Source organism: Strix aluco, chromosome 7 (assembly GCF_031877795.1).
Source record: "Strix aluco isolate bStrAlu1 chromosome 7, bStrAlu1.hap1, whole genome shotgun sequence".
NCBI classification, from domain to species: domain Eukaryota; kingdom Metazoa; phylum Chordata; class Aves; order Strigiformes; family Strigidae; genus Strix; species Strix aluco.
Genome location: NC_133937.1, coordinates 13,003,947 through 13,031,322, shown reverse-complemented (window position 1 = coordinate 13,031,322; position 27,376 = coordinate 13,003,947). Strand labels below are relative to the sequence as shown.

The window sequence follows — 27,376 nt, the reverse complement described above, 5'->3', positions numbered from 1 at the left end:
CTCAACTAGATCAGATTGCTCAGAGGTCTGTCCAGCCTGACCACGAATATTTCCAGGGATGGGGCATCTACCACCTCTCTGGGCAGCCTGTTCCAGTGTTTCACCACCCTCACTGTAAAAAAACTTCTTCCTTAGATCTAATCTAAGTCTACTCTCTCTTTAGTTTAAAGCCATTACCCCTTGTCCTGTTGCAACAGGCCCTACCAAAAAGTCTGTCCCCATATTTCTTATATACTCCCTTTAAATATTGAAGTTTTAAAGTGTGTTACAAAGGCTGAATTTGCAATGGATATTGGCTTTATAGAAGAGGAGCAGATGTATGAAATCCCTACTGTCTGTGATGTGATAGTTTAAAATACAGAGTATGGGGTGGAGCTATAAATCCTGTTCTGCATTTCTGTCCTGAACTGCATGCTGTTAGTATGAAACCCATTTCAGTAGCTGGCAATGACATCACACTTCATTATATTTAGACCCTTTATGTAGATGAGAAGTCCTGATAAATTATTCAAATATATATGTCTCTGCAGGGGGAAAAGAGCTCAGTTGCCCCTCATAATACAAGGGACTGGATTTGATGACTTGGACAGAGCTGCACAGATCTCCATTAAATGATCCATCTTTACAGACAGTCACAGTAAGTCAATTGTCTTCAAACTCTGTACCTGGTATAGCAAGGTTTCGAAGTGCACTGAGTGCAGCATGTTGAACAGAGATGTCCCCACTCTCTACGTGTTTCTCCAAAAGATCCAGAAGCTGATGTATGACTCCCAGCTGTACCATTCGTACACAGTTGCCATCTGAAGAAAGAGGCAAAACCAAGCAGGTGAGAGAGATTAGAAAGTGATTGAAATTAATCATGCAAATTGAGAATTCAGGGAGTCTTTGCCTTGACTGTTTTCATGTCTTGATAGGATTGAGACTAGAGCTTTTGCATTGCTTTTTACAGCCTTCACCTCTAGACGTAAGTAAAGCTTAGCTTGAGAGAGCTTCCTAGGGACAGTCATTGTCAAATTCAAAACCATATATTCTCCGGTCAGTTTCTTCATCAATACTACTTTATTTTCCTCTCTGTATATGTTGGAATACTGGTGGCATTTCCATTTCTCCACGGGATAGCTTTAATACTCCTATTTTGCTGTTCTACTGGTTTAAGAGACTATGGTGAGACCAAGGATCTTATCCAGCAATGGTGAGTCTGTAAGTCTGATTACTAGGTTTGTACTGCTGTTACTCCTTGTATTCAATCAAATAATTTGTCATTAACTAATCATGGAAAGAATCAGGCCTAGCCTTTTCATACCTGTTTTGAGAAACTCACTTTCTGAAATGAGAAGTCTAATTGTGTTGCACTCATATGAAGCTAGGAAAAGATGAGTTGATCTAGAGAGTTATGATCTGTTTAATACTGGTGAAAGCAGATTTGTACATTAGAAAGAAATACCACTTTGCCCAGTCAATGCTCTGCAATATTTTGTCAGTATATTTCCCTCTGAGAACTTGCTCTGCAGAGGTGACAGCCCTTCTGTCATCAGAAGCTACATAGCTCACTTTGATAGGAGGTGAGCTCTCCTGAAGAGCAAAAGGAAACCCTTCATATTATGGTCTCCATCCTTCCTGAACAAAATGTTTTGAAGATAACATGTGGCAAATATTTTTCTGTATTTTATGCAGTTTATTATACCTCAAGACAAGCACGTTCCTGACACTGGTCAACATTTCCTTGCTGCTGTGCTGTTATCATGTGAATGCTGTTTGCTCAAACATGGCAAAACAGTGTGAATGTTATATAGGAAGACCACATCTTCACCTGGAGTAAGCAGTTATCCATGGAACTATATAGAATTCATGCAAATACAGAATATGGCCTAAAGTATCTTTAGGTGCTTTTCATGGTACTAACTGCATGCCTAAGATGTACATACTTCTAATCTTTGTGTATATATCGCTTAAGAATGGCTCTGGTAATTTTAGCATCTTTGCTGGTTTGAATGTTATTTTCTCCCCAAAGTAGTAGAAACAATTCCATGTTGTCTTTTGAACTGCTGCCTACTATTCCTTTAATCTCAGCATTTCAGTTAGTAGCATATTTTTCCCTGTATTGCTACATATGTTAAATAAGAATTCGTCAAATGCTTATAAAACGTAAGTGATTATTTTCATGAGAACTGTCAGTCTGTGGAATCATTCAAATTCTACTCATGCAAAAATCTTTTGATATGAATTTATGCATACATTCTCTAAAGCTGATGGCTTTGCTTGTGATTCTTCAGATGTTCTCTTGCCTAGTCCTAATCTTTAGAGATCAGAGTATATGAGAAAAATTGCTCAGTTCTCTTTAGGAACAGGTTCTCTAGGAATAGCCCATTTCTTTCAGTCTGACAAAATTCTACAGGCAAAATACTTTGATCTTCATATAGACTAACCTTAATTGAACTTAATTTCTTACTTCCCCCCACCTTTCAAACCAAAGAATGGCAGAGCATTTTTTCCTCTTGTAATAAAGTGCAAATAGGCAGAACCCATTAATGGGTGCCTTGCTTTGATTGTCACAGAGCTCCAAATTGGTTCTCTCTCCTATGGAGTTTTGCTTGGATAGCAGCAGAACCTTCAATTTAATGGCTTATAGTTAGTCTGATAGGAACAGCCACTTTCATAGCTGTAAAAGCTGTCTGTCATCTTTTCACTGCCTCAGAAGTAATTTGATGCTTAGATCAGATTTCCATAGGACTCTTTTTCTCTTAGATTAAAGGCTGTGCATACATCAGTGGCACATACCAGGGCCTGAGAGGGATTATTCACTTTTTCCACATGAAACCTCTGATGGGGTTGTGGGGAAGACAGAAGGAGAAGAGCGAGTGATAAAGCAAGCCATTTAGCTGAATAAATTGAAGATAGCCAGTTTAAAGACACAAAGGACATTTCTATGGCATTTGTAGAATCATGATGCCCAATGGCTGATTTGAAGCAAAGGTATAAGACAGGAAAGAAAGGGAGTCTAGAAAGGATGTTGGGGGGAGATGGAGAGATGTATATATGATAGCTTGCTTTAAAAAAAACCCCAAACAGATGAAGCTGACTAGCTGAACATTCAGACAGATGTGAGGGAATCTTTTATGATAATTAAGCATGTATTAATGCAGAAAATTGAGCAATGTTGAAAAATCTCCTTTTTGTTAATTGATTTTGGGCCCAGTACAGTAGCTATCAGTGAGAAAGAACAGAAAGCATGGTGGGGTATCTTCTGCTGACTGATTCAGCACAGCGTGCCTTCCAGGAGTCTGTTTATAAGAGTCTCTCTGTTTCTCTCTGTATAATATTAAGGCTTAGTGCTTTCTATAATAGGACAGTGTGAAAGGTGAAATGGCTTATTTTGAGATTTCTTGTTTCCTCCTGATGTCTGAGTAACCCTCCCTTCCTAAAAGTGACTTAAAACCTACAACATCAGTAACTGTGTTATTTTTTGTATTTCTAAGAAATGTATTTGCTATGAAACATTTCCAGTCTCCCTTCTAATGTGTGATTTAGGAAAAAAAAAAGTGAAAAGCTTGCATACCTGACCACCTCATTTTTCACAGTTAAGTCCCTCAAGCTACTTCAATATCATTAGCATCTAATTCAAAGGTATGCAAGTCTCCAGTCTGCAGAAAAGAAAAATGTTACTGTTTCAGAGCCAGGGAGCAATGAAATCTAGTGTTGCTTTTCTCTCCACTCACAAACAGTGGCTTTCTATCTTTGAAGGGTAGAGAATAACCAACCTTACCATTTTTTGTAAAACGAGCAATAGCTGTTGCTCCTGTCTCTGTAGCTGCATGTGTTTGGACGTGATGCGAGTACCAATATTCTGGGAGGTGATACCACATCCCTTAGCAAAGAAGTTCTGCATGGACTTGGCATGAGAAAGAGAGACCATCTCATGTCTGTCTATAATTAGCTCCAAAGTGAACTGTTCTGTCTTTGTGGAGATACGAATCAATGATGACTGATGATTGTTGTTATAATTAATAATTTAAGATTTAGCGTTGATTGCCTTGGGATTGGGGGTGATGGATGCAGTGTAAGTGTCCAGTTCTTGATGTTTTATTCTTTAATCTGTATTTCCCAAAATACATCATCACAGGACCACCTAAACTAAGTTGCTGTTAGGTCTTCAGCCTTTTTGTGTTGTTCCTGAAATCAGCTTAAAGATTTAGTGAAAAATCAAGGTCAGCAATGGTGTAGTCTATTTCTAATAGATAAATACAGAACTTACATTATGAGGAAGTTCTTACATTTCATTTGTTAAACTAAGTGTTTGAAGTATGCACACAGATTTGGAATAGTGAATCAGGAAACATGAGTAGTTCAATACCATGTGAACTTAATCTGATGATTACCTTTAGATTTAAAACTGGCTCTTATGCCAATTTTGAAATAAATTTATGGAAGCAGGATGTGAACTGACAATCACAGGTACAGCTACAATGGTCTGAAGTTCTTGTACTTGTGTTTGTGTTCTGCATAGGAGCAGTCACAGTGGTATTAGATGACTTGAGGCAACACATGTATATGCTTGAAGGAAAGTATGGCAATGTGAGCGCTAGGCTCCTATAAAAAGTGAAAAAGTGTGGTGTCTGAGAAGAATTTCCCTAAGGATTATGAAACAGGTTGCAGACGTGTCCCTGTTAAGGAAATGAAAACAACAGAGCAGATGGTAACTCCTCTGCTTAAGGGTACTTTTTGATGTTGTTTGTTTATGTATCTGGACTGTCAGTATTCCTTTTTTTTTACCTCCAAGAAGCAGAGAGACAATGAGATCTGATGCAGCCTTCACAATGCACGTATCTTCAGCTTGTGAACTACCCTGAAGCCTCAGCAGGATCTCGGACAGCACCTCTTGCACGCCTGCTTCCACCAACTGCACTTTCAGGACATCTGTAGAGATCACAGTATATGCACACTAAAAGCTTCTTGGGTCTTTGTTGAAGTGTTCCAAACTAGGAAGCTAAGTCCTCGAACTTTAGCCAGTTTTTTCACATGCATTCACTGTTTTGGTTCTGTTTGTAACAGACATTCTGGTGCTAGGATGACACCAAGGCAGAATGAGCAAAGCTTCTGCATTGATCTTTGACACTTCTTGTATGACCAGTCACGAGTTTTCACTTCTTTAAAATATGTATCAGGTATCTACATATTTTCAGTGGATTCTTGTTGGTGCCTGTTACACCACTGCATAGTGTAGATGACATCAGCGATGTTTGGTTGTCGTTTTTTTATAAAAAAAAATTTGTCTAGTTTGCTTTCCTGTTACACAACAGGGAGAATGAGTTTGAATCTGTTATCTTATGGATCCACTGAAATAGAGTGGAATGCTACACCCTCCCTCCTTTCTTTGTTGTCTCACATATTAAGCTTCAAATTCTTGCTTGGGCCAGGATTTCATATGTTCTTGTGGCTTAATTCCACTGAAGGGATTGCTGCTTCCATTAGTAGGATCCCATGGCAAGCTCGGAACCCAGAGTTTATGCTAAGTATCAGTACCCTGTCTCCCCTTACTTCCCCAAGCTGAAGGGAGCCTTACCATTTTCTGCAAGTGCTTGCAGAACCTCAAAGACAATTTCTAACCTCTCATGGTTCTCTGCTCTTCTCAATTGTTTCACCAGCTGTTCAGCAACCTTTGTCTTGCTTAGAGCTTCCTTGGCTGTATCTGTGTATACGATAAAGTCAGGATTTTGAATGTTTTATCATCTGATTAAATGTTAAAAGCATATTCTCCCTATAATCTGAAGTGATTAGAACTACTTTGCTTTTGAATGCTTTTTCTGTTTTTATAGACACTTTGTCCCTTTGGACAGCACTGAGTCAGCAAAAACTCTACTTCATCCCTTCTTCCCCACCTTCTTTCTTTAACGCTGTTTTTGTGTAATTCCTGTAGCTATGACCTTATAATAGCTGGCTATTAATCCTGGCTTAATTCCACTGATTTATAAATCCACCTGTAGTATGATTATTTGATATATCAAATTGGCACATGCCAGTTGGTAGTAGTATATTTTCTGCCTTGGTTAGATGGTTCTAGTCTTGCTGGGATCTTAAACATCTACAAGATATATGTTAACAAAGATCACATTTTTTTTAAAGCTTGCTGCTGCCTGATGTAGAACACATTTAAATGGAATATGATATTAAGTAATATAAGAGATCTATAAAGGACAGACATCACACTGTCACATTATCTTCTAGTGAGACAATACCCCCTTCCCTGTCTCTCCCCCTAAATGCAGGAAGCAGGAGATCAGATTTTAGTCAGACCATATACAAAATGTGGTTATAATTTTCTACTTGGTCTTTTTCTTCCATCACTACTTACAACTTGTGTAAAGTAGGGCAGTGTATTTTAAATCAGTAGAGATGCCTTTGGTTTGAAAACTGTGTGAAAGAAAAGGGAAGCTATTTCATTAAGGTATATAAACTTAATTATTAAATAGAAATAAATTTTTAATAAATGAGTACTAATGTACCATATCTGAAGTAGCTGAAACTGTCAATTTACCACATGAAGTTATGCCCTCTCTACTTTTTTCCTAGGTCAAAATCTGTCTATTAAATCTTAATTGTTTTAATATAGTACCAGCAGTTGCTGGTACTCCAGGAAAGAGTAGTTACTTCTCCAGTACAGATACTGTGGCCAGTTCCTGATCAAGTATCAGTGGTGTTTAAAAAACAAAACTCCAAACAAAAAAACCCAATCTCCCCAAATAACCCAACAAAACTAACCCTCCCAAAAAAACCCTGCAAAACAAAGCAAAAAATCCCCCTCACAAACCTGTGGGCTTTCTGCATGTACATGGAAAGGCAGTGACAATGGGAAGATGGTATTTTGCTCCAAGATACAAAAACATTTACTTACCAAAGTCTGCGAGATTGCATAAAGCCAATAGATCAACATGGACAAGTGGCTCACTCTCTGCATAATCAGTTAATATTCGGACTAGGGATGTGATTACTCCTACCTTCACCAACTCTTCCTGAAGATCCCCTGGTAATAGTAAGCATAGAAGTTAAAGGGTATTAAATAGTGACCAATTAAATCAGTAAAAAGGGTCCAACTGTCATGCTTTGCAGTAAGATAGTCTGATTCTTTCTTGCATTGTTAGGATTCACAGCTTTTGTGCTGTGGGTTCAGACTAATGCGTTTGTGTGGGAAATGCAGGTTCGGGACAGAGTTTTACTAAACCTCCTGGTTTTACTTTGGCTCAAGGAATTAAGCCACTGTAAAAATATATAAGGGCATTTGCATGAGCATCTCTACTACTAGTGCAGCTTGTAAAGCAAGTTCTGATGGACTGTATATCTTGGTATTTATCTTAAAGTTGGGTGAGGAACAGACAGGAACCCTCTCAGGTAAGGGGAATCTCAGCCTTATTATCCTATGGCTTCTTTTGTTCTGAAGGGAGATGGAATGGACTGGAAACCCAAGATAAAGCATAGTCTAATGATAACTCCACTTTCGGGGATCAACAGTGTTCTGAGTCGTACACTAAATGTCCATATACCTGATTTTGGCATGTTAGAATAATGATTTTTTTTAAATAATTTGTAAAACAAGACACTTTACCAGTACCTGGGCTATTATAAAATATCACTGAGAGACAGACTGCTTTAAAGTTTAGCTGGGGGAATCATCCTCTTACAGTTTTTGAATGTTGGTTGCTCAGCACGTAGGGAGTCTTAGGGTACTTGAATTCAAGGTGTCAGTGGAATTTTTGTCGGCTGAGTAAGGTTCTCAAGCACGTGTAAATTCATGTGACTTAAGGGAAGTCAACAAAGTACAATAAGTAAAAATTAATTTGGTCCTGGTTCTAATATACTAACTACAGTTGTCTCCACATGCAGAATTGCTGAGGAAAACATTGATGACTGTTTGTTTTCTTTTTGTAGTTTGTCTTGTAATGAATGAAAGCTTAATATCTAAAATGATTTTGAGAACGCTGAGAACTATGAATACAAAGTTGGACAGTACTGGTTGCTTAACAGTACAATGACACTGCTTTTGCAGTAGTGTATTGCTGAGAGGTAGACTGCAACTTGAGTGACAATGTGTATGACAGACACCAGAAGGTGTCTGGGTGCTATTGTAGCATATACAATTGTAATGCAGTCAGGGAATCACTGAAGTTAATTTTTCTGTGATGTATTTATTGCTGTGTTAGTAATAGAAATTATTAAAGCATGTATCTTAGTCATCTTGTCAAACCTGGGCTGGGCCTGTGTTCTGACAGAAGTGAAGCGGATTTGCAGTGTGGCCATGTGCTGTAGTAATGTTGGTGCACAGCAGTTGCATAAGTCTTGTATGTAATCATACGGGGAAGGTTTTTTTAAACTACTGTGTGGCATTCCTTGGCAAATACATGTAATTTGCAGGGGGCTAGTAGAATCTGTACCAGGTACCTGTCATGCTTGGATTTCATAGGAACAGTGCAGGGAGACAAACCCATAGCTTTCTAGATAAAGCTACGCAGGTCCACACTAGAAAGACAAGAGAAGGTAAATTGAAGGCAGAGAGAAATGGGTAGGAGATATTGGGTGAAAATTTCCATATTATGTCTAGTATGCAATAAATATGTTTGGTCAGTCTGGGAATTAAAGGTAAAAAAGATCTTAAACTGTTGGGGCAAGTAAATGAAAAGGGTTTAATTTTTGAGACCAGAAAGCAAGTTAGTGTACTGGCTTTATGGAAAAATATGGAGCACAAAGATCTCCTATATGCAAGCAATGTCCTCAGAGGCCATTCCTTGCATAGATAACTATCTCAATATTTTTTATTTTTTTAGAGCGCTTTTTAAATAAGTGCTTTGCTTTATAGGTGCTGGTATTACTTTGGAAGAAGACAAAGCTATTCAGGATTTGGGCCCAAGGCAGTTCTGGAAAATTAAGATATGTATGAGGCTCTGTTATATGTGAGACTCTTGTAGTTGCAGAGCAGTTCTGACAAAGATGTGTCACTTTGAAGTCAAAAATACAGGGGGAAACCGAGTGTTTGTGAGGTGTTTGGGATGCATTCAACCTACTGTCTGTGAGCTGTGTGAATTGTATGTATGTAACTGGAGGTCGAAGTGCATTGTGTGCTCAGGTATCATAACATTATTATGAGTTACAGGTTATAATGCCTTTATAAAATAATGCCTTGCAGCTAGAGAAAAGAGAGTTCTCTCAAGTTGATACTTACGATTATCATAACAGATACGGCCAATAGCCCTCCCAGCATGAAGCAACATTTCTTGGTCTGTGCTCTCCAGCAAAGGTATCAAAGTTAGAACCAAATCTGCTTCAATACACGGTTTTTTCATTTCCTCTGTGTAGGTAAAGGAGAGGGATTTGTAGGGTTTTTACCATGTTGAAATAAAACAATTGCAATTGCAAGACTAATAGCTGGTAGCCATGAAACAAAACTCAAGAATGGAAACATGTGCTGTAATGTGCCTTGTAGTAGCACTTTAGTAGGACGTACCATTCTTGGCTATCTCTGAAAGCACCTGGGCTGCTTTCACTGCACATCGTGGATTGCCCTTCAGGATTTTTGCCAAAGTTAGGAAGATCCCACTCTCTCTGAGTAGGCTGAAGGATCTCTGCTCTGTAATGATAAGAGTGTTAACAATACCTGCAATAGGTTTGCAACTGTTTTATTTACATGTTGTTTTGTTTCCTAGAGTTCTGAGTGGATATCTGTGGGATCTAAGGTTCTGATTTAACAAGGTCCTTAAAGACTCTCTCAGTCTAAGTATATGGGAACAGTCATCTGCTTGAATTGCAGCAAGTGTAGTTCCAGCTGATTATTCTGCTTCATGCTGAATTTGAAGCACAGGTGGCAAAGCAAAGAGGAAAGCAGTTTCATCTTCTCTGACTTTAAAAGGATGCTTGCATAAGGCATGGGAAGTCAGGGATTAAGATTCTATTCCTGAGGTGTGGCCTAGCAATTAATTTTGTAGCTAGGCATAACATCTTTTATTAAACTAGCAATTAGAACCGTCAATTCCCCTAGCCTTTTTTTTTGTCAAAAGTATGGCTAATTGTCCTTAAGGTAGTAAATCACCATCTGCCAGGAGATTCAAATAAATACAGGTTTATGTAATTTCAGGAGAATGTGCAGAGACCTGAAAGACTTTCTTATAAGGAGACTAGGAACTACTTCTTAAAATTCCTGACCTGATGAGGTCACCCCAATTTAAGCCTAGGTGTTTGTAGTAAATAGAATATTAAATTTGGAGTTTCTCTGTGGCTTCAGGTGTTTTGTTGACCAGTAGCTTTATCTGGTCACAGATAGATTTGCAAGTACAGAAAGAGAAAAGAAAACAACAAAACAGGCTGAGGACAGCTATAGTTCCAACAGCAATCACTTCTTGCGTAATACAGATTACACAATAGATGAAAACCTCCAGTGAATGCTTCTGGATTGTGCAAATGGTTAAACAGTGATCTGGAGTGATACTTAGCTATCTTCAGTAAGAGCCAGGAGAATCCCATTCAGACTTTCAAGGATCTGATCTTCAGCCTCTGTGTCATCTCCACAGAGCCCAAGGTATTCCAGGTGCTGACTCAGGGTTTCTAAACAGAATGGGATAGAAAACAGGGGTGAGCCAGTATGGAAAATATTTTGAGTTCTTTCTGGTATTTCTCTTCAGTGACAATGACTGACCACAAGCTATCTCCTGAAGGATCCAGATATAAATATGCTCATTGAATAACTCATGTAATCCAAGAGCATGAGTGCAAAGGCTTGGTCCACTTCTCAGCACATAGCTCTTGTGCAGGCATAAACATGCAGAAATAAATTCTATCTGGAAAAAGAAATTAGCATACGATAACTGTGGCAGAGTTTGAGGTGGGGAGGAGAGGAATAATTAGAGAACCCAAATCTAAATACCTCTTTATCATAGATAGTACTTGCAGTTCAACTAGCTGTGTACCTCCCCTGATAGTGGCCAGTAGCAGGCACTGAAAAAATGCAAGAATGAACCAGATACAGTAACATACTTCTCCCTTAGTTTCTGGCAACCTTGGCCTGTAGAAACATACATATTTAATACATTTTGATGGACAGGCAGACTCAGACTGGGATTAAGACAGATTGTAGTGTTTTGTTTTCTACTCTTTTAATCCTCTGTCTATTTAAGAATGTGTTTTGTGCAGGTATTCAAAATGACTCTCTTCTGGGCAGGAGGAGTTAATTTAGGCCCCACAATTATTCATAATTAGGCCATCTTTTCCCCATGTATATTGTTCTACATTTGCAGACACTGAACTTCATGTGCCTCTTTATCCCAAGTTATACAGGATAAGATTTTTCTCCAACTCTCTACAGTCAGTTTTAATTTAAAATAATCCAAACCCTCTTTACCATTCTGCTATTTTGAGATTATGAATATATTGAATGACACAGGTTCCAGCAAAGGTAACCTCTAATAATTATGGCGCTCTGTTGTGAAAGCAGTCTTTATTCTGCCTTTCAGACTTCATCAGATAACCATCTCATATCCCAAGATAGTTTAGATGATAAACCTTATAGAAAGGTTTGTAGAAATTGAAATGCATTGTTACCAGTATCTCCTTTATTCACCTTCCTGCCAGCTCCTTAAAAATATATTTAGAGAGAGAGAGGTTGGGCATTGCTTGCTCCTCCAAGACATATATACTCTCCTTTTTTATCATATGTGTTTAGTAATTCTGTGCTTTACTATAATCCTACAGTTCTACCTATGCAGAGATCAGATTTCTGTACTTCAATTTTCTGCATTCCTTGCAACTGTTTTTGTAAATTCATGCCACTCTTACTGCTTTCCACCTTATTAATCCTGTAGTTGATTTAAATAGCATGCTACATGTCACAGATAATGATTTGACAATTCTTTGTTTAATTCCTTACAAACTCTGGGGAATAACATCCAGTCCTGGCAATTGGTTACCATTTATTTTATTGATTTGTTCTAAATCTGCCCTTTCAATCTGCAGGTTCCTCCACCTAATTCCTGAAAACAAAAAGACCTAAAGTGCTTGAAATGAATGTAAGAAATAATGCTGGAAAACTGATGGCTGAAGTAGTTAACTTATACTAGCTATGTAGTAAATATGTAAGGTGTTACCAAAACTGTAGTAAAATAACAGGAGGTTGTTTTACAAATAGTGGGGAACAATCTACATTACTGGTCACTCATTAGGTTGGTATAGTGGTAATTAGAAATCCAGGTGCTTTGTTATTTCTCCAGGGAATAGACCAGTAGAATAACACCATATGCATGATGACAAAGTCCTTGTTAAAGATCCTTCTGGTTACAGTCTGTAGTGTTGTGAAATTAGTACTCTAAGCAGCAGAATCAACCAAGTAGCTGACTGAAGAGCTATTTTTATAAAAGTCTTGCAGAAGGCAGTGTTTAACAGTAGCAGTCTTAAAATACTGAACCCTTTTCTCAGATACTCAGAATTTTTTGTTTTATTTATAAAAACTTGATTAATTGAATCAACATGGGACTGATTCTTCAGTACTCATTGTCTTTAAGTTCATGCTTCTGGAGTAGAATTGAAGCAGACACTGAAGACACAGTTATTTTTGTGGAGAGGCAATAATAACAGCATGCATACAGATTGTGACTAAAATTGGCCAGAAGAGGGTATTTCTGTTTTGTGGAAAATTGCAAGTTGTTGACATTTTGTTTCATCCCATGCTGGAACAGAATGTCGATGTGGTGGAACTTCAGGCAAAACAGAACAATTTGTTTCAGTTTTTTTGCAAATGTGGTTCTTCCCCTGATGGGGGCTGCCTGGCATGCTGGCCTGCTGCCCAGCCAAGCTGGTAGGCAAGCTGGAAAGAAGCCAGCTGGGCTAGCCAGCTGGTCGGGCAGCAGGGAGTGCCTGCCTGCCTGGCTTCTGAGGAGGGTTTTAGAAGAGTAAACATGTTCTCAGGGAATATTTTTTGTTCGCTTGAATCAGCATTTTTATCAAAATATTGTTGATCAGCTTTAGTAATTCACTGTAGAAGCTGGGGAAATGGACTCAGGCTCTGGTCTGGAAAGCTCTAATTTTACTTTCTGAATGATTACCTGCAGAGTCTGAATTTAGAAATCTCTGGAGATCAAAGTACAAAAGGCTTTTTTCCTGAGCTGAAGGGCTAGGTTATCAATTTGTGCATAAATCTGTGCATAAGCTACTGAGTAGAGGCATAGGAACCAGACTTTTTCTGTGGGAGTTGTTTTTTGATCATCTTAATGAGAGCAGAAACAATAATGCATAAAACATGCTGCACCACAGAGACTTCATCTGGCTTCTACAGTGGGGAAAGAGCCATGAGGTGTGAGCTCTTCGGATCCCTTGGACCATGGCTATGTCAATTCCCAGCACAAATTTTGACCTATAAAGTCCTCTGAGTGAGAAAGAAGGAATCCCACACATCTCTGTATTTTTCAGTGACTGATTATGCTGCCTCTAAAATGACAATGCCTTATCTGATTTTTTTTTTTCCTCATCTTAGTCTTTCACATGTGTAGGAACTATATTTTTTTTCTGGAGGAAATATAGATCCTGTCTTGCAATACTAAATGCTACATTTGGTATCATTTATTACTGTTTGGATCCTGAGCAGTGTGAAGTCAGTATGATCCAATTTGTTTGAGGGCTTGAAACAACTTACTGCAGTTGAATGCCTCACCTTGTGTGCCTACTTTACTGCTACCTCTTCCTTCAGTAATTTCACATAACAAACTTATTCTTCTGCCACTTACCTTTAGTATACTTTAGGAGATTCTTCCATGGACTTCAATTATTATTGTTATTATTATTATTCAAAGCTGGGAAAAAAAGTTAATGTATTTTTCCAGAACATAAGGATGTGGTAACTGTTTACAACAGAGGTCCATTTAGCTCCATGTAATGTCTCTAGTAATAGAAGATTAAAGAACAGTAAAAGAAGACAGTACATATCCTTTCCCTGGTATACTTTCTCAGCTTTTAGTAATCAACTTGTTAGGGATTTTCTTCGTTGGAAGTTTCATCTTGTTTAATTGCACTTAAATTCATGAAAGTATTCATTTTGAACTTGTTTGTAATTTAGCTTCCAGAACATAGACTGGTTGAGTTCCACAAAGTAATTTTGGATTGAGAGAGAAAACTCATTCTTGTTTTCTGTTGTTGAAATCATCACCAGGGCAGGGAACACAAGTCTCTTTTAAATGCATCCTGTGTAACAGCTGAGGGATAAGAATCCATGTTGATAAACTGCTAGAGTTCTGCAGGTCAAGAATAGCTGGAAGACATGAGAGCCCTGAAGAAACTAAAACTTCAAGTCATAATACTGGAAAATAGCTGCTGGGTCTAGCAATTTAATAATAAAAAAATGAAAATTTAAACTGCATTTTTATTCATGTGGCTGCCTGCAAAATCATTAAGCTGTAACCCTCCATTTTCTCACAATATTTTTCAATGCTCTTCCCTGAAATAACAAAATAATTCCTAGTCCATGGCATCTCCCATATAAACCTATGGTAACAAATGTGCCTGCATGCAGAGTAGAAGAATTGGCAATAGTAGTAGAAGTAAGGCTCCAGGTCTCCTCATCTAGGAATGTGATATTAAATTTACTTCATGATGAAACATAAAAATGGTATAAGTTGTAGATAGAGAAATCTAGAAGGGCTGGTAAGTGTATGTGTGTTAAGGGCAAATAAAGCCTATAAGGTCAAATACATTCCTGCTGACTGTGAATGGTGCAGCTGCATGATTATAGCAGTTTTGCTGTAACCAAGGGAAGAAAAAACTGCTCCTTTAGACTTCAGTGGCCCTACCAGGGAAGGGAGGAGAAGAGTGGAATTTAATTTGAAGAAAGGTTTCTGAATTTCTCCAGTGATGAGTTATTATATTCCATCTCTAGAAAGGCATGCCACTGTTCTGTGACTGGGCTGACTTATATTCTTTCCAATAGAACTATCTTATCTTGGTGCATGAAGCAAAGTATTGGAGGAACAGGTCCTTCATCTCTTCAGACTTTCAAACCCATGGCAAGAAAATTGTCCTATAAATCAGATAAGCTATTATCTATGTCTCCATGAAAAGCCACTTACAGCCGTGTTAAAAGATATGTTTTGTGTCTTTGTCACTGCACTCAAGGGTGATGAGATGTAGAAGAAAAATCATTAGATTAAAAAGGAGCTGGGGAGAGAATTTAAAACCAATATCCTAAGGATGACAGATATAATTATGAACAACTCACCTGACTTTTTTTTACTTATTTCTCTATAAAGTGTTTGATTACTCATGTCTGTTCTGTAGCTGTAAAGAATTCACAAGAAAAGTAAATTTTAAGGATTCCCTTGACTGAGTTTTTTTAACTACTTCTGCATGGAAGTTACTTGAAAGCATCTGTGGACAAAAAATGAATTCTGCTTTGTGGACAGATTTGCTTTATTAAAATTAGGAGAGGAGGAAGAAATATTTTGAAACATTTTTGAAGGCTTGAGACAGTATTTTGATTTGCAGTTCTCTTGGTGGATGCTCACTGGAATGTCCTTGATTTAATTAATCTGAACTGAGCTTGAAGCTTGATCCAGTGTGTATGGTAACATGGGGTTGAAATCTAAGATGTTTGGAATGGCACCTGACACTACTCTAATTCAGCCTGGGAAGTGCTGTAGTTTATGATCATGTGAGCATGTGTAGCCTTCCTCAGCAACCTTCTTCAACGAGGAAATGAGTAGGAATGGATGGCTGGTATAGGTTGTCCTAAAAGGCTGGAGCTATGTCATCTGGGAATTGAAATCTCTCCTTCTGCCCACTCTCAGAACATGGAAAGGACCATATTTTCCCCAATAATCTTTTCTCCTAGTCCAGACTATTGGTAAATATTCCCAATGGTAATGGCCAAATATGTACAGTTTGTAAGCATGCTTTAAAAATACCTGGAAAATAGAGGAAGGCCTACTGTGTTGTCCACAGCAACTAGCCTTTGCCCATTGCTTTTGAAGCCATTCTGGATTATGTTGACTCATCCCTGAACTCTTTAGAGTGTTGTTCAGTGCCTATGATCTTGTGGGATGCACCCTTGAACATTGTACTATTCAGAGACCCTGAGAATGCAGTGGGTTTTTAAGGAGGTTTTTATGTTTTAGCCTGAGCTGCGGGTTGGAAGGATGATGAAAACGGGAATTTAAGCCTGACTGGCTAGTACTTACATTAACGTTCTCTATTGATCACAAGGATTTAAGAAAATTTTCTGTAGTCCATGTCTAAAATTCTGTTAATTGTCATAGATCAGCCAGGACAGCCAGAGATACCTTTCTTTGATGTGGTGTCATGTGTGGCATTAATTTCTTCAAAAAGTGAGGTAGAGAATAATAGGAACCACCTAGCAGTAAAGTAGAAAAAGAAAATAGATATAGAACACAAATGGGACAGCATCTGTTTGCCATGGCTGGATACTGAGTTGAATTTTAAATGCCTGAACACCAACCATTAGAAGAACATTGCAAGGGGATGGGGAGCAAAAAGTATTAAAGGGAGTTTGTTGTGGTGTTGGTATGTCTACAATATGTGCATCAGCTGGCCTTGGACTGTTCCGTAATGTCTCAGCTGTTGATCACCACCACTCAGCCTTTACTGCTGAAGGGTTTCCTACAATTCATCTACAGTTTGGCCAGAAGGCTTAGTTCTCCTTTGACCTTTGATGTCAGGCTTGTTTCCAGGCATATTCAGAGTGGGTATCAGAGAACAGATGGGTGGGCAGAGTGGTTTGCTCCAGAGCAAGAGTTTTACTACCAATATGACTACCATGAGTGGTGAAAGATAACTTCATTATATGGCTAAGAGATTTAAAAGGAAGAAAGTGCGCTGATGCAGGAAGGGGTTTTAATTGATAACATTTATCCCATGAGAACCATGCGTAGTTTTAACTTGAGCAAAATATGAGTGAGTGAAGAACTTGAAAATATAACCAGTTAAAGGAGATGTTGCATATTTGGGTGGGAATTACATGGTGGAAGCTTACTGTTTCACAGTGCAATGGCTGAAGTACAAAGCTGTATGTGCATGAACAAAAGCTTTTTTCTTTGTTAGTAGTAAGAGACTCAGCTATGCTTTACATGATCAGAAGATGGTATTTGCAGAAAACTAGCAGAGAAATTCAGGCTCAGAGGAAGAGCCCTGGTAAAAGCTAATACTGATATTTCTTGTGGTAGCACAAATTTATATGTTGTCACTGGTGAGGAAAATGGCAATTGATAAATTTTGCAAATTTATTTTGGGATAATTGAATTCCACCAAGCAGGAAATACAGGAAAGCGTGTGTGTGGGGAAAGCTCGGGTTAGAAAGCAGATCCTGCTGGCCTGTGGCACATGCTGTGCCCTGTGGAGTCAACAAGAAAAATGGCTGAAGAACTCTGCCTGAAAACAGATAAGAGGTAAAATATGATTATCCTAGGATAACCTAAAACAGGTCAGTGAGATAAGTCGGAAGCAAGCTAGCCGAGTGCAGTCAGGGAGAACATATGTGCTGAAGAGATGACTCGTAGCATAAAAAGCTGATTAATCATATCCTGCTAAACTTACTCCTTTTTTTGAGGGACAGAGAACAGGAATAAAATTCACTTTAGTATAAAGGAGTCAAAATGTTGTAAACTTGTGTACAAGTATGCACCTTTCTATGTGCCTGATAACTGTGACACTTAGTGCTTATGGAATAGGTCTGACATAATGCCAGCTTCATAGGTTAATGCTGAGCCTGAGCTCTCAGATGCTCTAATTCCTTATGCAAGGTAAGGGGAACACTAGCTTTTGGGTTTAGAAGTCAGACTTGCAGAAATAACAACAAATGTACAATGATCAAAAGCAATGAGTAATGCACCTAAAAATTACTTTCTTTCTCTATGCATAACAGTTGTCTTTGAGTCATGTTTTCAGGTTTTTCTTTGTAAGCAAGAGGTCAGTAAACTTGCTGGTTTAAATGAAAGCTCAGCTTTTTCTGTAGTTGTTTAGTTTCAGGAAGTGTTAATTTCACCAAGTATTGTGAAACATAGGGGTAAATTGTCAGAGCTGGCAAAGCTATGTGCTGACTACAGCAATGTGAGCAGATAAATAATTGGACAAATTATGACTGCTGGGTATAAATTGACTGACATGGAAATGAATGAAATTCTTCTGTCTTGCTCACTGGAGGTCTAGTTTTCTGCATTTGTTATGAATGGTGGTGTTCTCTAAAGGTACCTTTGATCACACAGTTAATATACATCTTAAGTAGCTTATCTTTTGTATGATGGACTTGCTATTTGCTCACATTCTGTGGTTTTGCAGCACAAAGTGAATTAAAGGAACCCTTCCCTTTGGTCATTGTGAGTGTATGGGATATAGACCATAGTCTCAGCCAGATAGCATTCAGTGTCATTTCCCTGGCTCCCTAAATTTAGCTTGAAGAGCTGTCAGTGGAGGAAAAACCAATTAGACTTCATAGCAAAGAAAACACTAATTTCCTTTGGCTGACAACTCCTACAAGAGGTTTTTCAGCCAAGTAAAAGAATAACTGGGAAAAAATAAGCCTTTGCACTGATATCAAAGCATCAGTCCAATCCTCGGCTGTCCCTGCTAAACAGTCTGTTTGGAGCGTAGGTGGATGTTACAGACTATAGACAGTGATAATAAAGCTGGTGGTGTCCAGACCACAGCATGTGTTGTCCTAAGATGTTGACAGGTGTTGGATGTAGACCCCAGAATGGTAGGCTGGATAGCTGGGAAGATGTGCCATCCCTGACCTCCAGTTGTCTGCTGCCTCTGCAGTGAAGCAGTGAAGTCTCATCCCTGGCCATTGCAGTTCATGTAATCTGGTTCTCCCCAGGAACTTGTTGCAGAGCCATCTGGTTGGCTGCAGATGTTTCGGTTGGTGTATAGGTGTTGCTCTAGCATGGTGATGCACAACTGAAGCCAGAAGGTGTGTCTGTGGTGGAGAGCGCATCACCAGGTAGAGTCTAGAGAGTAGGACCGGCTGCACTGGGCAACCCAGCCATGTGGTATGACTGACAGAACAAGCAGGCCTCACCAGGGAGCCCAGAAGTGTGGGAGCTGCATGGACAGATGACAAGTAATGAGGCAAATGCGATTATTCGCCTTTTGTGCCTATAAATAGGCACAGCACGCACAGCACAAGGGTCCCACAGTCCAGAGTAAAACTTCTGAACTTGTAGAATTTAATGGTTGTTGTCTGTGCAAGAAAACTCATAGGCCTGAGCGTTTGTCTGTTCCACTTGTGTGTGACAAATGCTGTTTGAGGCAGGTGTATAACATAGATTTAGGGGGCTGTAGTACAAAGTTATGCTGTCAGGCTTGGAAGGACATTCCTTTCTTTGCTTCTCTGGTACAATGCCAAAAAAAAGGTGTGTTTCTGTAATTCTTGAAAGGACAGAGCTTTTGTCTTTCCTGCACCTGTCTTGTCCTTGCTAATTGCTTGTATGACTTCACCCAAGACCTGGAAAAAGCCACTGAGAGAGGGAGGATCTTGTTTCTGCACTGCTGAGGGACATAAGGCTGTCACATGATCTACAGCACTGTTAGTGAGGTTCCTTATTAATCTCAGAGGTTTCCAGAATAAAGTAGACTGTAGTGACAACTTGCATAAATTCTGGCAATTTTTTTCTGTGGGCACTGTCTGAAGCTTTTGTAGTGCTCAGTATTATAGTGTCAATCCTGATGTGTATTTGACCTGTTTTATCACTTCACAGGGATGTGAAGATGATCCTTGGAAAACAGCCTCGAAGTTGATTGCATAAGGGACGTGCTAGGAATACTTTTTTCCCTAGTTAGTGCAGGTGTGTGGCTATTTTTGTGCAGTATGAGATACCTCATACTGAAAAAAGGATCATTCTGAGGTCTGACATACATTTTAAAAATTATGGCCTTACAAAATCTGTCAGTGGTTAATACAAGTGACATGTTGCTGTAATATATGACCTATATTTTAGAGCTCTGCTCCAAAAGCAGCATCTGCTTATTGGTACATCACTTTATCGATACTTATAAAGTGTTACTTTTGTTCTTGTTCACAGTGGAGCAAGAAGGATCAAATTTAAAGGTGTGTAGATGGGCACAGGTGTCCAAACACTTTGGAAATGTTGTGGGGTTTTTGGTTTGTTTTAATTATGTTGACCTAGTGTTACCTGTGCTGTATGAATAGGTTTGAGCTCTGCTGCACAAGTGGGTTGGCGTTGCCTGGGCATTGAAGGGGGGGCATGCAAGGAGGACGGCAATGCAGCCTGCATTCTGCAGAGGACTTGCTTCTGGGACCTCCCAGTAGCTGTTCTCTGCTGCCAGTGTAAGAGGGTGATTATATCAAACAGTACTGTTTGAAAGGGAGCAGGCTTATACAGCTTGACATCTTGAGAAAACCGTGGTTGTATTAATGAAATTCAATAAAGCAGTTGCCACACATTCAGTTGTAAAGCATTTTAGAGTTTATGTCTGCAATAGCTCCAAGCCTATGCAAGATAACATGAACAGCTTCTATCTTGGGTATCTTTCCCTGGGCTAAATATTGCAATAGGGTTTTCATGCACAAACTTATGTTTACAGAATGCTATGCCAGCTTTTTTGAGATTACCTAGAACTGTCAGGTTAAAGTCTGTACAGGTTCTCTCACTTTTATTTGCCTGGAAGAAACGCCTTCAATGGTTGATCTAAGTCAGTTTTATAATATCAGAAAGTATATCAAAGTGTATGGGAGGGGGCTTGGAGAAAGGAAAAAAAGGAAGCATTTAATTAAGGGGGGAAAGAAGTGTCTGTGAACAAGTCATAAGATTCTTTTGCTGTGGTGGGCTTGTGCAGTTTGGTTTAAGTACTTTGTGACTAGATTTCTTATTGTTCTACTTTTGCACAGATAAGTTAAAGAACCATAAAATGCTTTTGATTGAAATAGTTTTGGGGTGCTGGTTGTTCCAACACATGAGTTGAATAGTGTTGATTCCAAGTACATATTTCTTAGTCTTAGAAGTAAATTATTTTCTAATTTGGAACATGGGCTAATTTTTCTTAAATGGGTATTTACTTTTACTTTCTGGAATTGGTGTCTTGGAAGGAGTTTCTAGAGGTCTTTCGGTAAAGCTGAGTAGCTTTTATCCCCAAATATTTTTAGACTAAACAGGACAGTAATTTTATGCTCCAGTGTACAAAGGACCCTAGAAAAGTCCCCATACCAGTTTATAAATAGGAATATACTGTCACTATACTTCTACTGGACTGAGTCCTGAATGAAGTACTTTTTATCTATAGATTTTAAATCGCCTCTTCATTAGGAAAAAAACCTTCCCCCAAAATTGGATTTTGATATTAGACTAGTGAAAAGATAATGCAACTCTTTCCAACTGGCACTGTGTTTTATTAATTTAGTCTTTTTTAATGAAGGGGGTGTGTGTGTGTGTCAGATCCCAAAGCACAGGAATGATAGTTTTAGGTGAATGGATATTAAAAGTTACCTGGATTGTCACAAAGAGAGGTGGGGTTTTTTCAGATTGTGGGTGATCTTGTGATGCAAACAAGTGTTTAGAAAAAAAAGGGAAGATGGAAACACAGATAGTGAAGTGCTACTGGGTATGGGCCTTCCACAAGTGCAAGAGCTTTGTTGCATAAAGAACATGTAGCTGAAATGATGCTGAGAGACTTTGAGGAGTTTGCTCAGCACCATGCTGTTTAGGACCTTGTCTCTGCTTCTCCAGCCTGTGCAGTTCAGGATAGCTTTATTGACTTTGGAGTCTAGATTCTAATTCTACAGAACAAGAGTGGCTCAATTGCCATTAGGTACTGGAAAGCAACAAGCTGCTTTGACTCCAACTTATTTAAGTGCATCTGACATAATGCTTTAAAAATCTATTAGAAAAAAAAAAATTTGAATTAAAAGCAGCACCTGTGGGATTTCCTTATGGTATTGATGTATTAAGCGTATAATGCCGTTGAAGCAAACGGCAAGATGCTGGGGAGTGCTGAGAAGAACATGCACAAGGAATTTGTAATATTGTTCAGGCTGGCTTTACTATTTTTAGTTGTAAGGAAGGTAACACAGCTTACATGTAAAAATTGCCTGAACTGTTACATGGTTTTACACGAATGTTTCTTTTGAAGCTTGGCAAATCTGTACTTAGAAGTGTATGGGTTTCTGTTTGTCATTTATTATTGTGCTGTCCAAAGTTTCATACATGGGGAACAGAAACAGTGCTGTGCGACCAAGTGCATGCTGTAAAGAGCACTAACAAAAGTGGGAATAAAAACCTTGAGCCACAATCAGCAAATATCTCAAAAGAATAAGCCTTCTGAACAGAACATTTGAAAAGTAAGACAGGTACATATAAATGATGTAGGAATAGAAGAAACAAGTTCAGTTATCTCCACCTGAATTGCAACAGAAAGTCACAGAATCATCTGGGTTGGAAGGAACCTTGAAGATCATCTAGTCCAACCGTTAGCCGAGCACTGACAGTTCCCAACTACACCAGATCCCTAAGTCAGTTCTACAGAAATAATTCAGTACAAAAAGAGCTGGAGCAATACCTGTCTAATACTGATTCAGTCCATCTACATTTTGTGTCCATCTCTCTGTTTAAGGTGCTTTTAAATTAAATTTTGAGCTTCTTTTTTTTATTAGTGTCCCAAAACTCCTGAAGTGTTTAACTTCACTTTAATTATTTGACTAGGAAGGTAATTACTCTGAATGGCTGCTCAGTTGTCATACTTCACTTAGAGACAGATTATTTTGCCTTTAAACACGTTGAATAATACTAGGATTAGTTCTACTGATGTCATGAGGTCTAATTGTGGAGTAAGTTACTATCATGTGAATGAAGGTGGAAGCCTGAACCCTTTGATGGAGTTACCTGATACCTTTGATTGATCTGGAGAATAATGGAAATTAAAATCTCAGAAGTGTGTATTAAATCCAGTATGAATGTCATTACTTTCACATGGAACAATTGTAGCTAAGGGCTTACACTCCAGCTTTACCTAGGCTGAGCTGAGTCATAAAGAAACCTATTCAAAGGCCGGACCACTTATATGCATCTCCAGTCTTTTCAGTAGTGCTTGACAAAGTGGAGTAAGTATGCAGAGGCATATGTGAGCAGCTTTGCTTTGATGTATGTTGTACTGTCCATAGAGAATGATGAATTTTAATTCCATTCAAAATACTTAAATTCATCAGAACTCAACATTTTCCAATGCTTTAAGTTTATTTTTTGTTGCCATTCTCATACTTTTCTAGTGTTCTTTAAACAAACCTTAATTTTCATGTGACTTTTAAGTGTTAAGTGTTGTTTGAAATAGGACACACAAGAATTTCAGGTCACCTATAGTACTGCATTTATCATAGAACTACACTTCTGTATTTAAATGATCTTAAATTATTTTTCTAGTTCTATCACATACATTTGCAATTCCTGTATGAGAAGAAATTAATCGCATATTAGAGATCGTACCTATCTATAGTTAACAAGAGCTTTACTTACCCATAAAAGCTGTAGTTCTCCAGAATGGGGACAATAAAGAATAGCTGATCTGTACTGTGAGCCTTTGTCCTTTACAGCTAGCAAGCTGTGAATAAGGGGGAATATTTTATAGCTTTCAAGCTGATGAGCAGCCCCCACAGCGTGCTCACTCTTTTATCCTTCTGTCTTTTTCTGTGACCCTGTTCTTCAAATGCATCTAATACTCCATAATTACTTAATCCTCTACTGCTGCTTGTGTTTCCAGTTCTTAGATGTCATTAACAGAAATGGAAACACAGTAATTATCATGCTGGGAGAGAACTTTTTAGATCTTCAAAATAATTTATATTGAATTTCCCTCTGCTGTCATTCAGAAGAGTGATTACTGAATCTACTAAGGGACAGATTTCCAAGAGAGCCCAGATCTGTTATTGGCATCTAAGTACACGAGCGAGGTTTGGAAACTGTTTAGCTCACAGAAGCTACTTCTAAGGTCTAGCCAAAATATATCAATGCCTGAATCTTACCTGGTGGGTGCTAAGCACTTGAGAAAGCCTAATCCAAACTCATGTTATTTTGCTTCGCAGTCACCTTTCAAGTTTGTGTGGCTGAAACATAATGGGAGTATTCTCTTCTGTCCTATAAAGGTAACATTAGAGCTTGAAGCTGCCATCTCTGGCTTACTATTTTTGATCAAGTAGAATGTTTTTTTTAAATATTCTCCATTTTTTCGGTAATTGTTATGAAAAAAAAATGCTGTCTTTCAAGCAATAGTCTCAAAAATGTACATTTTTTTCTGTAGTCTTTTTCAGCCCACTTTATTGGAGAGTTCAACCTCTAACAAATAAGAGCCAGTTTTGGGATGGCTTATGAAATATGTGCTGTATGCTACTCAGGATGCATTACAACCCCCTAGCGTTGCTGCAGAGTGAGCTAGAGGAAGCACTATCTGCCAGTTAATACTATTTAAAGATTGTTCCAGTAAGCAGATTGAGCTTCCCGGTGTGGTGCTGCCTGGCAGTGACTGTGTATTGCGGTGTTTGTGGTGGTAGCAGTGGGCTCCAAGTCTGTAGCGTTTTAAAACTTTGTTGTACCATGGAGCTATAATCGCTGTGGTGATTATAACACTGGAGGGAGTTTAAATCGTTGACTCTTAAAGATAAAAAGCGATCCGATAATGAGTTTGGAGCCTGAGGATCCTGTTAAGGAGGTTGGGATGTTTTACTGACATTCTTTCTAGATAATTGAAAAGCTGGTCCCTTTGGCTGGGTTTATGGAGAGGGAGGGTGAGCTGAATGCTTTCTGGAATTTTTTTAAATTATAATGACATGTTTTGGTAAGTGGCAAGTGAATTGGAAAATAAAAGTCCTAAGGTAAAGATTGCTACATTACATCTTGTAATGGGGAAAATTGCTTGTGTGTGTATCAGTTGTTTGCATTGTCATGTTCAGAAAAAATGTGTTCTGTAGACATTGGGGAAACATAGCATGTATGTTTGACTGCCTAGCAGGGGCCAAGATCAGTCATGGATCAAGCTGCATGTCACAATGCTGATACCTTCCTGCCAGTTCTGGGATTAACAAGATGAATTGGTTCTTGACCACTTTTGGGTATCAAAGATACTGCTCTTTATTGAGGTTAGAGTGCAGACGGAGTCTTAAGCAGGATTGCCACATGCTGTCACCATGGGCAGAGGTGGTGATGTTTCTGAAATGCAAGCAAGAGGGGTGAATGTTGGCAGTTTATGGGCAGACATGGTAAACTGTCAAGCCCCAAAAGAGACAAAATATAAAGTACAGAGGGGACGAGTAGGTGGTGTTACTGCAGTATTAGGTATGCAAGAAGCGTTCAACCTCCACAGGGGCCAGTTCCAGTGTCTTTTGAAGTCAGTGGGAATTTTTTCAAAGGAACACTGGATCAGGCTCATGGATAGATATGTAGAAAATAGTAATAATGAAAAAAAAACAACCCAGCTTTCCTTTATAAAAGACTGAAGACAACAAAGGAAACAAAATGAGGTATACAGTAAATGGGTGAAGACAAGTAAGAAATCACATCAGATAAACTCATCTTCAGTGTCATTCATCATCTTGCTTCAGTGAATACTAATGGGAAAACAGAGGTTCATAATATTGCACAAAGCACTGACAAGCAGCCAGGTATGGAAATCCTGTGCCAAATGAACTGTGATTTTTATATGCAAACTAACCAGTTACAAAGATTATGGCAAAAATAAGACAGTATGGGAATCCAAATTTATAGAACAGCACTGTCAAGCTAAAATGCTTTCTGTTTAAATATAATCCTGCAAACCTGTTGTGAGATGCACTGCAGAAGGGTCTTAGCAACATCAGGTGCTGATTATGCTAGGTGCTGTACAAATGCACAGTGGGCAATTTTTGTGCTGATAAAGTTTAGAACCAAACTGAAAAATAGTATAATAGAATAGAATGGTTTGGGCTGGAAGGGACCTTAAAGACCATCTAGTTCCAACCCCCTGCCATGGGCAGGGACACCTTACACTAGACCAGGTTGCTCAAAGCCCCGTCCAACCTGGCCTTGAACACTGCCAGGGAGGGGGCAGCCACAGCTTCTCTGGGCAACCTGTTCCAGTGTCTCACCACCCTCACAGTGAGGAACTTCTTCCATACATCTAATCTAAATCTACCTTCTTTCAGTTTAAAACTGTTACCGCTCATCCTATCCCTACACTCCCTGATGAAGAGTCCCTCCCCAGCTTTCCTGTAGCCCCCTTTAAGGATTGGAAGTCACTACCTGGAGCCTTCTCTTCAGAAAATACCTTGTCAGTAACCTGGATGGGAGTCAGTGGCAGAGGTGGTGAGAGGACCCAGTGGTGTCCCTCAGGTGAGGGAGGCCTAAGCTCTGCTCTGGTGAAGCATTAGTCAGTGCTGCTGAGAGGGACGGTGTGCTTGGGTCTGAGAGGGACGGTGTGCTTGGGTCTGAGAGGGACGGTGTGCCCATACAGCTTCTGAAATAAAGCTTGGTCATCAGGGACTCTGCCTGGGGGACCTGAGGTATGTTTATGCCTGCTCTTCTAGGCACATCCCAGGATTGACAGAGAAAATACTTTCTCTGCGGAGGCCAATGAGAAAATTTCTTTTGCTGAAAGGAAGTTATCTAGAATAAATGGAGGAGTGTTTCTTATTTGATGGATTGCTTTAAATGAACTTAATCTAATATTCTGCATCGTGATGTATCTCTCATTCGAAGGTTAATTTACTGCTTTAATTTTTTACAAGGTGGAAATGTGATTTTTTTTTTTTTGATAGTGACTTCAAGTAGACTGGCCTCTTCTCAGAAGAAAGTGGACAGCGAATACCTGTGTTGATCTGAGCAGTAAAATACCAGAAAGGCTTATTGTAAAGGTCTCTTTACACCGGGAAACCTACCGTGCTTCCATATGTTATTGTTGTTCTTCTCTGCCCTTGAATGCTAGTGAAAGGATATTTTAGTCTGGTTCACAGGTCTAGTAGATGCAGTTATTTTGGGAAAACGCAAAGATTTTTAGAAGAGGAACTATCATCAGCTTATTTGCTCAGCATGAAATTTCTGTAACTATGATGAAAATAAACCTAACAGAACAGAAGGGAAAGTGGAGGAGTTAGACCAGAGGGTGAGCATATTGGAGAGTAGAGCTAGGACCTATGGTCATGCTTCAGCAAACTTTTTTTGGGAAAGAACTGGAAATAAGCTGATCTACAACATCCCATTAAGATCCACAGCAAGTCCCAGTCTTTTCATGGGGGCATATCATCACACAGAGTAGTGCGCAACATCACAGTGCTATGAGAGATGGGGCTGCAGTTCTCCCTGTGTGCTGCAGTGCTGCTCGAGCTGTGTAGAGGACTTTAAAGATTTATTACTCTCTGCAATTCAGATTTCTCTGA

At 39.0% G+C, this 27,376-nt stretch overlaps 2 protein-coding genes across 3 annotated transcripts in view; one reads left to right on the top strand and one right to left on the bottom strand.

The window, feature by feature from the left end:
* The window catches only part of LOC141925822 (rap1 GTPase-GDP dissociation stimulator 1-like), a 34,346-nt gene extending 10,691 nt beyond the window's left edge, over nt 1-23,655 (bottom strand). The window contains exons 1-8 of one of the 2 annotated variants that reach the window (XM_074830489.1): nt 23,490-23,655; nt 10,474-10,584; nt 9,491-9,613; nt 9,209-9,334; nt 6,890-7,018; nt 5,561-5,686; nt 4,771-4,914; nt 666-800 (exon numbers count right to left, since the gene is read on the bottom strand). In XM_074830489.1, coding sequence (XP_074686590.1) covers nt 666-800; nt 4,771-4,914; nt 5,561-5,686; nt 6,890-7,018; nt 9,209-9,334; nt 9,491-9,613; nt 10,474-10,584; nt 23,490-23,493 — 898 coding nt within the window. In that variant the 5' untranslated portion in view covers nt 23,494-23,655. The remainder of the gene's footprint in view (nt 1-665; nt 801-4,770; nt 4,915-5,560; nt 5,687-6,889; nt 7,019-9,208; nt 9,335-9,490; nt 9,614-10,473; nt 10,585-23,489) is intronic. The other variant, XM_074830490.1, reaches the window with a different exon arrangement.
* The window catches only part of SH2D4B (SH2 domain containing 4B), a 100,202-nt gene continuing 80,083 nt past the window's right edge, over nt 7,258-27,376 (top strand). Inside the window, exon 1 of the mRNA XM_074830491.1 lies at nt 7,258-7,383. Within this exon, the coding sequence (XP_074686592.1) occupies nt 7,278-7,383 (106 nt within the window). The 5' untranslated portion in view covers nt 7,258-7,277. The remainder of the gene's footprint in view (nt 7,384-27,376) is intronic.